Genomic DNA, 13,196 nt, shown 5'->3' with positions numbered 1-13,196 from the left:
AACTTTGGTTTTTCCCAAGGAGTGGGAATTTTGGGAAATGGTCTTTGTAATGGGAACACATTCAATACAAAGCAAATTTTTACTTTTTCGATTTCTTTTCTTAAGATTTTTATTTATTTATTTATTTATTTTTGATAAAAAATTATTTATTCTTAAATTGCTTCATAATATTCTTTTAAAATGGGTATTAAAGAACACGCTAAACAACAGTTAATATACGTAGAATTTTGAATGCAACTTAGCGCAAATTTTAGTAGGGTTAAATATGAGGCAATGAGAACCTAAAATAACAACGTTAATTAATCGCAAATTATAATTTAATTTTGTGGATCTCGTGAGATTATGATAAATTCATTAATGTAGATCATTAGCCCTCTATCAATGGTTACACACCTACCAAAATTTAATAATTTAAATAGATGCTAAACGAAATAACCAATTTTAATCTAGCAATTATTAATAATTGATGCAATTGGTCAAAAATAGGTGGCTCTAACTTACAAGCCTCGGTAGAAAAAATATTAAAATGAACAATTAAATCTGTGTTAAGTAATTGGATCTTGCGTAATTATCCCTTAAATGTAGGATAAATTCAACGACGTTTTTTTTACCTTTAAATCTACCAAAAAGCCGTCGATCTATCTTGTAGATTTCGCCAAGGCCTAAAGCCATTTCCCGCTTTAACCTAAAATTTTGCCCACGCTTGATTTTAAGTCTCGAAATACCCTTTGAACTCGTAAATCGCGACGGACAATGCGATTACCATGTTCAAATCGCAAACGATGAAGCTTGAGTTGAAAAAACAAATCAGCCATACTAAATAAAAATATGAAACGCAGCCAAGGTACGGGGAGAAAAACGAATAATACTAGAAAACTCCGGCAAAAGTTCCGCGAATCTAAGATTGATGGAGGGAAGAGAGGCGGTAAAAACTTCGAATGCCCGATTCGGCTGTCTCTTACGGCCGCCGAATGATTCGGAGAGGTTATCACCGTATGATTAGGATAAGGTGCTTACAGAATACGTTTTATTTTCATTCGGAGAAATTGACGCCGAATGAAAAGATTCGGATCGAAATTCCTCCAAAAGGACCTTAGAGAATAGGGTCCCTGGCTGTTATAATGACTCTCGACACAATTATAAACCGCACATGAAAGGCGTTTTTTTATTCCATTCCATAAGCCAAAAAGTAACGAGACCAAATGCCTGTGATGGTTAAAGTTATGCGGCAAATCGACACCCGATAAGGTTAAGAGCCATTGGTATATTTGTTCGAAGCATTTTGTTGGTGGCACAGAAAATTCCGATCCATTACCGTGTTTTACTATTAATGAAGAAAATTCCGAAGAGCTGGCTAATTCAGCCGTTGAATTGGTTGGTCGTATGGGAAAGAAGTAGAAAATTTTATGTTTTCCAATGGAAAACAGCTAATTCAAGTTATAATATCCGCTGACAAGAAAGTTGGAATTAAAGTTCTAAATGATGAAAATTATTTGGGTGAACAATATTTTGTTTGGAAATATATATCAAGAGAAGCGGCAACAAATGCAGAACTATTGATAATTTTAAAAAAGTTAAATGAGCTGGATATCTGCTACGGTAACCCAGAGAAAAATTTAGTTCAGGCCTTCAGATATCAATCTAAGAATAGGCCCAGCACAGGAAAAGAATGCTTCAATGGAACTGATACGTGTGTCCGTTCAGTTATGTGCACCGGATTAATTCCTTCAGGAATTAGAAGAATAAGATGCGTTCCATGTGTGCGATATAGAAAGTACCTTCTTTACTTAAACAACACTAAACATGGAAAAGCCAAAAGAAATAAAACCACTCCACAACAAAAACTAAGAAGACAACGCGACTTTTTCAAGGAGCGCGCTGTTGATGAAGAATTATTTAGAAAAATTTTCAAAGAAGAATCAATAAGAAACTCTAAAAGAAAAAACAAAAGGGGTGTCAGGTGGCACCCCGATGTGTTAGAGTGGTCACAATTGGTGAAAAATCAGTCACCAGCTGCTTACGAGGCCTTGAGAAAATCTGAAGTTCTGTCTCTGCCATCGAAGCAATCTTTAATAAATATGGTGAAAAATACTCAAGATCCTGGATTTACCAGTGAAAATTTTTTAGAACTAAAGGAGGAATTTGAGAAGTTAGGTGAAGAACCACACAAGAAGTATGTTGCCCTTTTATGGGATGAAATGAAATCCAAAGAGAAAGTAGACTATGACAGCAAAAGTGACAAGTTCGTTGGTATCATGAAAGATAAATCGGGAAAGCCGACCCTAGCTTCGGAAGTATTCCAGTTGATGGTTCGTGGTGTTACAACGAACTTCAGATTTCCGCTATCGTTTTTCCCGTCTAGAGGGTTAACAGGTCCAGAAACTTTTGACATTGTTTGGGAGGCTGTTGAAAAGTTGGAACTCATTGGAATAAAAGTACTATTGTTTGTTTGTGATGGCGCTGCGCCCAATAGAAAATTTTATAAAACGTGCACAAGTACATCAGAACAAAAATCGCTTCACAAAGTTGAAAATAAATTCGCTAGAGACGAAGAAGGGACATATATTTTGTGTCAGATGTGCCTTATTTGATTAAAACAACCAGAAACTGTATGAGCAATAGTAGATACCACCAATATTCAAGAAAATTATGGATAAATGGAAAAGAAATAAACTGGACTCATATTGTCAATTTATACAGAAAATTATCCTGCCAAACTATTTAAACGGCTCATAAATTAACGTTTTCGCACGTTTTCTTGACTTCTTACTCGAAAATGAGAGTAAAATATGCAACGCAAGTATTGAGTAACTCAGTAGCAGCGGCCTTGGAGCTTGAAGAAAATGAAGAACTAGTGGAAACAATAAGGTTCATAAGAATGTTCAACAATTTTTTTGACCTTATTAATACTAAACATTTAACGGAGGCTCGAGAAACCAACAACCCTAACATAGCTCCCTATTTTTCAATCACCGATGAACGCTTTAGAGTGAGAAAAAATTTAAAATCTAGATTTAGTTTCAAAGCTTCATTAATTTTAAAATTCCTTAGTGGTTAGAAAATTTTCTAGGGTACCTAAAGGAATGGGAAGAGAGCGTAAAAAGCAGGCCTGGAGATTTTCGCCCAAAAGATCGGAACAAAATGCTTCTTAGCCAAGAAACGAGAGAAGAACTGGAAAGGAGTCGTAAAATGAAACAAATACGTCACAAATAGCGCATTTCTAATTCGAATACATATATTTTTTAGTTATTTCAGTTATATCCGTGATAAAATTTTTATTGTCAAAGGGAGCACCATTTGTATTAACCAATCATATGAATCAGGACCCACTTGAACAGGAATTCAGTATCCATAGATACGTTACTGGTTCCAACTTAAATCCATCACTTCTGGAATATATGCATAACTCTAAAAGGCTTAGGGTTGTTAAGCCTATCATAAGAAAATGTAAGTAAAAAGCTGTAGGTAAAATATTTATTAAAATGTTATCACACTTTTCATATTCCCATTTTGAGGAACTTAAAAATTATCATAGTTTTTTATCTCTATTCATCATTGTTAGGTAGATTGTTTGACATAGCTCTTAGTGTTGGCCTAATGCCCTTTGAACTTTTACTGGCTTTATTAGATCCTAATGGACAAGTTTCGTTTAAACTTGAGGAATGTCCTTTGATTTGAATTTTTAGAAAAGCCGATATAAATCGCTTAAAGCAATTAGAATTGTCCGTTAACTTGTTCCAAAATGTTTTAACTTCATCATTTCTGGATATTTGTTTTTCTGCTTCTGTTTTCAGTCTAATGTTTTCCCGCTTTAAGACTTTTTTACTAATAGCCATCATTAACTTGAAAATTTTATACCCATCTTCTGTTAATCTAAGCAGTTTTCCCCTCGGTACAGTTGTTGAATAAATTTCATGGGGCTTTATTTTAGCGCAAGGGTCCTCAACGAATTTTTAATGGATTTGTTCCTTGTTTTCAACTTTCCATGTTAGTAACTTCGCAACAACAGATCCAGCTACATGATTTAGGGCATTTTCTTCATCGTTTTCTTTATTTTTTTCTTGAACAATATTTCTAGCTCTGTTATTTTGAACGTTGTTTGCTCTAGAACTGCTGCCAACGGTAACGGGCGGCGGATCATCGGCGGGCGGCCGGACATCGGCGAAGGGCCGGCGGTTAGACCGTAGTTGGTTCCCCATGATTTAATTTTTGACTAGAGGTGTTAGCAGCTAGTTAAGATGTGATCTTTCTCGACAACCCTCTCTCTCTTTTTATAGTGGATTTCTCTCCCCCTAAAAGAAACCTGCACTGGTGAAGTAACAGTGAAGCAGTGCTAGGCAACGCGGGCTTTTCTTTACCAGTCAGCTTGTCCCAAGTAGGTAGGTTGAAACTCAGGTTGTGGGTTGAAAGACAAGATGTATCATATGGCAGGAGTAGATTAAAAGGCGGAAAAATATATTTTGGAATTTGGGCTTGAAATTATACATATTTTAGGTTTTAAAGGTGTATATTACAAGTATTCCCTAAGCCTAATTACTTTTAATATTGTAGCATTATATGCTAGGCAACGCGGGCTTTTTTTACTATCAGCTTGTCACAACTTGGTAGGTTGAAACTCAAATTGGGGGGTTGAAAGACAAGATGTATCATATGGCAGAAGTAGATTAAAAGGCGGAAAAATATATTTTGGAATTTGAGCTTGAAATTATACATATTTTAGGTTTTAAAGGTGTATATTACAAGTATTTCCTATTGAATTAAATAGATAAACGGTGCAGATCATGAAAGCATCAATCGCGACAACTTTGAGGATAATAGCAAGGCTGAAGGCATGTAGTTTCTTTTTCACTCACTAAAACGTAAAAATAGTTCCGTGCCTTGCTTAGCAGCAGGGAATAGAAATAGAAATTAGAATTTAAACTTTAAAGCTCACACCTGACCTCTCGGTTAATTTGGAAAATAACTGTGATATATGATATGAACAAAATTGCAAAGATTTGTTTAATTTTTTTATTTTTTTAAAAATCAAAATTAAAGATTGGGCCCCCTTTCCGTTTTTTGGGACGCGTCGCCTCGCAGTCTTTGTACGAGTGACCCACCACCCCACATTTGAAGCTTTTTTTTCAGCTTTTGCCGACGAGGTGGAGAGTCGATTTTCCTGCGGTCGGGCCGCTGCTGGACGGCTCGTTCGGGCCACTGGCGAATGGCTCGGTTGGACGGCTGGCGGTCCGGGTTGGGCGGCTGGCGGACGTCCTGGTTGGGGTGCTGGCGGACGTCCAGGTTGGGGTGCTGGCGGACGTCCAGGTTGGGGTGCTGGCGGACGTCCAGGTTGGGGCGCTGGCGGACTTCCAGGTTGGGGCGCTGGTGGACGGCTCCGCGTCCGTGGGGCAGGTCTCTGATTAGAAATGTACCGCTCCCCGGACCTTCCTGCGTCCCTTGGTGGGTGGGCGGACATCGGTAACGGGCGGCGGATCTTCGGCGGGCGGCCGGACATCGGCGAAGGGCCGGCGGTTAGACCGTAGTTGGTTCCCCATGATTTAATTTTTGACTAGAGGTGTTAGCAGCTAGTTAAGATGTGATATTTCTCGACAACACTCTCTCTCTTTTTATAGTGGATTTCTCTCCCCCTAAAAGAAACCTGCACTGGTGAAGTAACAGTGAAGCAGCGCTAGGCAACGCGGGCTTTTCTTTACCGTCAGCTTGTCCCAAGTAGGTAGGTTGAAACTCAGGTTGTGGGTTGAAAGACAAGATGTATCATATGGCAGAAGTAGATTAAAAGGCGGAAAAATATATTTTGGAATTTGGGCTTGAAATTATATATATTTTAGGTTTTAAAGGTGTATATTACAAGTATTTCCTAAGCCTAATTACTTTTAATATTGTAGCATTATATGCTAGGCAACGCGGGCTTTTTTTACTATCAGCTTGTCCCAACTTGGTAGGTTGAAACTCAAATTGGGGGGTTGAAAGACAAGATGTATCATATGGCAGAAGTAGATTAAAAGGCGGAAAAATATATTTTGGAATTTGAGCTTGAAATTATACATATTTTAGGTTTTAAAGGTGTATATTACAAGTATTTCCTATTGAATTAAATAGATAAACGGTGCAGATCATGAAAGCATCAATCGCGACAACTTTGAGGATAATAGCAAGGCTGAAGGCATGTAGTTTCTTTTTCACTCACTAAAACGTAAAAATAGTTCCGTGCCTTGCTTAGCAGCAGGGAATAGAAATAGAAATTAGAATTTAAACTTTAAAGCTCACACCTGACCTCTCGGTTAATTTGGAAAATAACTGTAATATATGATATGAACAAAATTGCAAAGATTTGTTTAATTTTTTTATTTTTTTAAAAATCAAAATTAAAGATTGGGCCCCCCTTCCGTTTTTTGGGACGCGTCGCCTCGCAGTCTTTGTACGAGTGACCCACCACCCCACATTTGAAGCTTTTTTTTTCAGCTCTTGCCGACGAGGTGGAGAGTCGATTTTCCTGCGGTCGGGATGCTTTTGGACGGCTCGTTCGGGCCACTGGCGAATGGCTCGGTTGGACGGCTGGCGGACGTCCTGGTTGGGGTGCTGGCGGACGTCCTGGTTGGGGTGCTGGCGGACGTCCAGGTTGGGGTGCTGGCGGACGTCCAGGTTGGGGTGCTGGCGGACGTCCAGGTTGGGGTGCTGGCGGACGTCCAGGTTGGGGCGCTGGCGGACGGCTCCGCGTCCGGGGGCAGGTCTCTGATTAGAAATGTACCGCTCCCCGGACCTTCCTGCGTCCCTTGGTGGGTGGGCGGACATCGGTAACGGGCGGCGGATCATCGGCGGGCGGCCGGACATCGGCGAAGGGCCGGCGGTTAGACCGTAGTTGGTTCCCCATGATTTAATTTTTGACTAGAGGTGTTAGCAGCTAGTTAAGATGTGATATTTCTCGACAACCCTCTCTCTCTTTTTATAGTGGATTTCTCTCCCCCTAAAAGAAACCTGCACTGGTGAAGTAACAGTGAAGCAGTGCTAGGCAACGCGGGCTTTTCTTTACCGTCAGCTTGTCCCAACTAGGTAGGTTGAAATTCAGGTTGTGAGTTGAAAGACAAGATGTATCATATGGCAGGAGTAGATTAAAAGGCGGAAAAATATATTTTGGAATTTGGGCTTGAAATTATACATATTTTAGGTTTTAAAGGTGTATATTACAAGTATTTCCTAAGCCTAATTACTTTTAATATTGTAGCATTATATGCTAGGCAACGCGGGCTTTTTTTACTTTCAGCTTGTCCCAACTTGGTAGGTTGAAACTCAAATTGGGGGGTTGAAAGACAAGATGTATCATATGGCAGAAGTAGATTAAAAGGCGGAAAAATATATTTTGGAATTTGAGCTTGAAATTATACATATTTTAGGTTTTAAAGGTGTATATTACAAGTATTTCCTATTGAATTAAATAGATAAACGGTGCAGATCATGAAAGCATCAATCGCGACAACTTTGAGGATAATAGCAAGGCTGAAGGCATGTAGTTTCTTTTTCACTCACTAAAACGTAAAAATAGTTCCGTGCCTTGCTTAGCAGCAGGGAATAGAAATAGAAATTAGAATTTAAACTTTAAAGCTCACACCTGACCTCTCGGTTAATTTGGAAAATAACTGTGATATATGATATGAACAAAATTGCAAAGATTTTTTTAATTTTTTTATTTTTTTCAAAATCAAAATTAAAGATTGGGCCCCCTTCCGTTTTTTGGGACGCGTCGCCTCGCAGTCTTTGTACGAGTGACCCATCACCCCACATTTGAAGCTTTTTTTTCAGCTTTTGCCGACGAGGTGGAGAGTCGATTTTCCTGCGGTCGGGCCGCTGCTGGACGGCTCGTTCGGGCCACTGGCGAATGGCTCGGTGGACGGCTGGCGGTCCGGGTTGGGCGGCTGGCGGACGTCCTGGTTGGGGTGCTGGCGGACGTCCAGGTTGGGGTGCTGGCGGACGTCCAGGTTGGGGCGCTGGCGGACGGCTCCGCGTCCGGGGGGGCAGGTCTCTGATTAGAAATGTACCGCTCCCCGGACCTTCCTGCGTCCCTTGGTGGGTGGGCGGACATCGGTAACGGGCGGCGGATCATCGGCGGGCGGCCGGACATCGGCGAAGGGCCGGCGGTTAGACCGTAGTTGGTTCCCCATGATTTAATTTTTGACTAGAGGTGTTAGCAGCTAGTTAAGATGTGATATTTCTCGACAACCCTCTCTCTCTTTTTATAGTGGATTTCTCTCCCCCTAAAAGAAACCTGCACTGGTGAAGTAACAGTGAAGCAGTGCTAGGCAACGCGGGCTTTTCTTTACCGTCAGCTTGTCCCAACTAGGTAGGTTGAAACTCAGGTTGTGAGTTGAAAGACAAGATGTATCATATGGCAGGAGTAGATTAAAAGGCGGAAAAATATATTTTGGAATTTGGGCTTGAAATTATACATATTTTAGGTTTTAAAGGTGTATATTACAAGTATTTCCTAAGCCTAATTACTTTTAATATTTTAGCATTATATGCTAGGCAACGCGGGCTTTTTTTACTATCAGCTTGTCCAAACTTGGTAGGTTGAAACTCAAATTGGGGGGTTGAAAGACAAGATGTATCATATGGCAGAAGTAGATTAAAAGACGGAAAAATATATATTTTGGAATTTGAGCTTGAAATTATACATATTTTAGGTTTTAAAGGTGTATATTACAAGTATTTCCTATTGAATTAAATAGATAAACGGTGCAGATCATGAAAGCATCAATCGCGACAACTTTGAGGATAATAGCAAGGCTGAAGGCATGTAGTTTCTTTTTCACTCACTAAAACGTAAAAATAGTTCCGTTCCTTGCTTAGCAGCAGGAAATAGAAACAGAAATTAGAATTTAAACTTTAAAGCTCACACCTGACCTCTCGGTTAATTTGGAAAATAACTGTGATATATGATAGGTTAAAGAACAAAATTGCAAAGATTTGTTTAATTTTATTTTTTTTAAAAATCAAAATTAAAGATTGGGCCCCCCTTCCGTTTTTTGGGACGCGTCGCCTCGCAGTCTTTGTACGAGTGACCCACCACCCCACATTTGAAGCATTTTTTCAGCTTTTGCCGACGAGGTGGAGGGTCGATTTTCCTGCGGTCGCGCCGCTGCTGGACGGCTCGTTCGGGCCACTGGCGAATGGCTCGGTTGGACGGCTGGCGGTCCGGGTTGGGCGGCTGGCGGACGTCCAGGTTGGGGTGCTGGCGGACGTCCAGGTTGGGGCGCTGGCGGACGGCTCCGCGTCCGGGGGGGGCAGGTCTCTGATTAGAAATGTACCGCTCCCCGGACCTTCCTGCGTCCCTTGGTGGGTGGGCGGACATCGGTAACGGGCGGCGGATCATCGGCGGGCGGCCGGACATCGGCGAAGGGCCGGCGGTTAGACCGTAGTTGGTTCCCCATGATTTAATTTTTGACTAGAGGTGCTAGCAGCTAGTTAAGATGTGATATTTCTCGACAACCCTCTCTCTCTTTTTATAGTGGATTTCTCTCCCCCTAAAAGAAACCTGCACTGGTGAAGTAACAGTGAAGCAGTGCTAGGCAACGCGGGCTTTTCTTTACCGTCAGCTTGTCCCAACTAGGTAGGTTGAAACTCAGGTTGTGAGTTGAAAGACAAGATGTATCATATGGCAGGAGTAGATTAAAAGGCGGAAAAATATATTTTGGAATTTGGGCTTGAAATTATACATATTTTAGGTTTTAAAGGTGTATATTACAAGTATTTCCTAAGCCTAATTACTTTTAATATTTTAGCATTATATGCTAGGCAACGCGGGCTTTTTTTACTATCAGCTTGTCCAAACTTGGTAGGTTGAAACTCAAATTGGGGGGTTGAAAGACAAGATGTATCATATGGCAGAAGTAGATTAAAAGACGGAAAAATATATATTTTGGAATTTGAGCTTGAAATTATACATATTTTAGGTTTTAAAGGTGTATATTACAAGTATTTCCTATTGAATTAAATAGATAAACGGTGCAGATCATGAAAGCATCAATCGCGACAACTTTGAGGATAATAGCAAGGCTGAAGGCATGTAGTTTCTTTTTCACTCACTAAAACGTAAAAATAGTTCCGTTCCTTGCTTAGCAGCAGGAAATAGAAACAGAAATTAGAATTTAAACTTTAAAGCTCACACCTGACCTCTCGGTTAATTTGGAAAATAACTGTGATATATGATAGGTTAAAGAACAAAATTGCAAAGATTTGTTTAATTTTATTTTTTTTAAAAATCAAAATTAAAGATTGGGCCCCCCTTCCGTTTTTTGGGACGCGTCGCCTCGCAGTCTTTGTACGAGTGACCCACCACCCCACATTTGAAGCATTTTTTCAGCTTTTGCCGACGAGGTGGAGGGTCGATTTTCCTGCGGTCGCGCCGCTGCTGGACGGCTCGTTCGGGCCACTGGCGAATGGCTCGGTTGGACGGCTGGCGGTCCGGGTTGGGCGGCTGGCGGACGTCCAGGTTGGGGTGCTGGCGGACGTCCAGGTTGGGGCGCTGGCGGACGGCTCCGCGTCCGGGGGGGGGCAGGTCTCTGATTAGAAATGTACCGCTCCCCGGACCTTCCTGCGTCCCTTGGTGGGTGGGCGGACATCGGTAACGGGCGGCGGATCATCGGCGGGCGGCCGGACATCGGCGAAGGGCCGGCGGTTAGACCGTAGTTGGTTCCCCATGATTTAATTTTTGACTAGAGGTGCTAGCAGCTAGTTAAGATGTGATATTTCTCGACAACCCTCTCTCTCTTTTTATAGTGGATTTCTCCCCCCTAAAAGAAACCTGCACTGGTGAAGTAACAGTGAAGCAGTGCTAGGCAACGCGGGCTTTTCTTTACCGTCAGCTTGTCCCAACTAGGTAGGTTGAAACTCAGGTTGTGGGTTGAAAGACAAGATGTATCATATGGCAGGAGTAGATTAAAAGGCGGAAAAATATATTTTGGATTTTCGGCTTGAAATTATACATATTTTAGGTTTTAAAGGTGTATATTACAAGTATTTCCTATTGAATTAAAGTAGTATAGACCCACACTTCGTACCTCCGTAGGTGTAGAATGTAGGTGTAGAATGTCAAGGTCACTGTGTCAATGACCTATGACGTCATTATGCCACGCCCCCCTGGGAAAACCCGCGCGCCCCCTCGCGGGAAAACACCGCGTGCGCCGCCTCGCGGGAAACTCGCGAAACACTGCGCGGGAAAACACCTGTCAGTCTCTTTTACAACTGTATCTGTGACGTCATTGATAAGAGACGAGAATGGATAGCTTTAAACGTACATTGCCAAGGGTTAATGATAGGTCTCTGCTGGAAGTTGCGCAATCCATTGTAAATTTTAATTTGACTCAGAATTTCAACCTTTTGTCAAGGAGTTTATTTTGATTTTGGTACTGTTTTAACGGAAATTAAAAGGTACACGTAAAAACGTAATTAATATATAAGAAATTCATCTTAGACGTAATAGTAGAAAGCATAATTAGCCTCTGAAAATCAAAGTGTTACTGGTGTGTTAGCGTCTATTTGTAAACCTTGGCTAAATTCTGCCTATAAAAAAGAGTTATAAAAGATAGTCTACAATCATCAAGATCAGGATGCCATATTATATGCAAGACTTGCACCCGGACTGTTCAGCGGCCATAGAACTAATTCAACACTTGACGGAGGATGAGTTGAAAGACTTGCTTAACAATGATGAAAGATTGGACGGAATGGTCAAAGACTTGAGACAAGTGAAGAATGCGCTCTTTGCTAGTAACAAGAGTTTGGCGGCAATCAATTTATCCCATCAACCCAGAATTGTCGAGTCACGTCAGCAACTATTAAACCTTTATGAACAAGCTGTTGAATTGAAAAAAAAAGTATAAGAAATCCAAGATTGATGAACCAATGAGACAAGTTTCTCTGGATACTACCTTGGTTTTATTTCAAACTCCCGCTGCCCAAGTTGAAGGAGAGACTGAAAGCATTGCCCAAAATTTTTTGGAGACCCAACTTTGTGTGGAGCTTTTTCTGGAGATGTTTTTGTTGCATTTGAGGAGAGTCAAAACTGAGAAAATGTCTGATATTTTAGATCAAAGTTCGAGACAAAAGTCCGCAAGCTCTTCTTATTTTGGAAATTCAGCTAGGGCTAGCCCAAGGCCTGCAAGACCCGCGCCTTCACCACCATTACCAAATGAGGGTTTCCCAAGACCTTACCCTTACAATACTCCACTCCCACAACCTCCTCTTGGTTATAGAGTACCCAATTATTATCCTAATCGATAAATTTTAATTGTTTTTTTTTTCACTTTTAAAATAAGACATTAGTTTCTTAAATTGTGAATAGTGCTCTTTTGTAGATGTTTGATTAAACCATCAAAATGTCAAAAATATTTGTAGAAAAAATGCTTGTCAATTAATTGTAAAGAAAAACAGAAAATATTGTGTTTTGGTGTGTTTTTTTACAGTTTAAGTGAATTTTAGAGTGATTTATTGGAGTTTTAGTGTGTTTTGGTGTAATTTAAGTTTTTTATTATAATTTAAGTGTGTTTTATTGTACCTTAGTGTATTTTATTATGGTTTAGTGTACTTTTAGTGTAGTTTTATTGTACTTTTAGTGTATTTTATTGTGTTTTACTGTGTTTTATTGTAGTTTTATTGTACCTTAGTGTAGTTTTAGAGTGTTTTACTGTACTTTTAGTGTATTTTATTGTGTTTTACTGTGTTTTATTGTAGTTTTTTTGTACCTTATTGTGTCTTATTATGGTATAGTGTAGTTTTAGAGTGTTTTATTGTACTTTTAGTGTATTTTTTGTGTTTTGGTGCGTTTTTATTGTAGTTTTAGTGTTTTTCAGTGTAATTTGTTGTAATTTAAGTTATTCGTCATAATTAAAGTGTATTTTATTGTACTTACATTTTTTATTATTATTTTTTATTTTTTACACAAAGATGATTTTCTCTCATCAGGTAAAGTTTGTCGCATTTGAAGTAACGGTTTTTCGTGTCGCATTTGGTTGTTTTTAAATGCCAAAAAAAACTATTTTTACAGTGTACGGTCGTGGTGCCTCTCGCTTTTATAACGGATTTATCCGTAAACCGACAAGTTACACCTTCTTCGGAACATTCGGCGTTACGAGCGTCCTTCGCTGACGAATACGTACCGCATACTAAACACACTCTATCCGGACTCAAGGGTTGAAATTTTT

General features: G+C 40.1%; 1 protein-coding gene across 1 annotated transcript; it reads left to right on the top strand.

Annotated features, from left to right (window-relative positions):
• The first annotated feature begins 11,603 nt into the window (after positions 1–11,603).
• LOC149623027 (vacuolar protein sorting-associated protein 37B-like) lies at positions 11,604–12,276 on the top strand. The gene is made up of 2 exons (XM_089853520.1): positions 11,604–11,810; positions 11,872–12,276. The coding sequence occupies exons 1-2, from the start codon at positions 11,604–11,606 to the stop codon at positions 12,274–12,276; spliced, it is 612 nt and encodes a 203-aa protein (XP_089709646.1).
• The last annotated feature ends 920 nt before the right edge of the window (positions 12,277–13,196 follow it).

The sequence above is a fragment of the Phalangium opilio genome, unplaced genomic scaffold, assembly GCF_054372755.1.
Source record: "Phalangium opilio isolate 3A_F unplaced genomic scaffold, DU_Popi_V2 ptg000118l_1, whole genome shotgun sequence".
NCBI lineage: Eukaryota > Metazoa > Arthropoda > Arachnida > Opiliones > Phalangiidae > Phalangium > Phalangium opilio.
The sequence above is the reverse complement of the archived record's forward strand: the minus strand, read 5'-3'. Positions and strand labels throughout refer to the sequence as shown.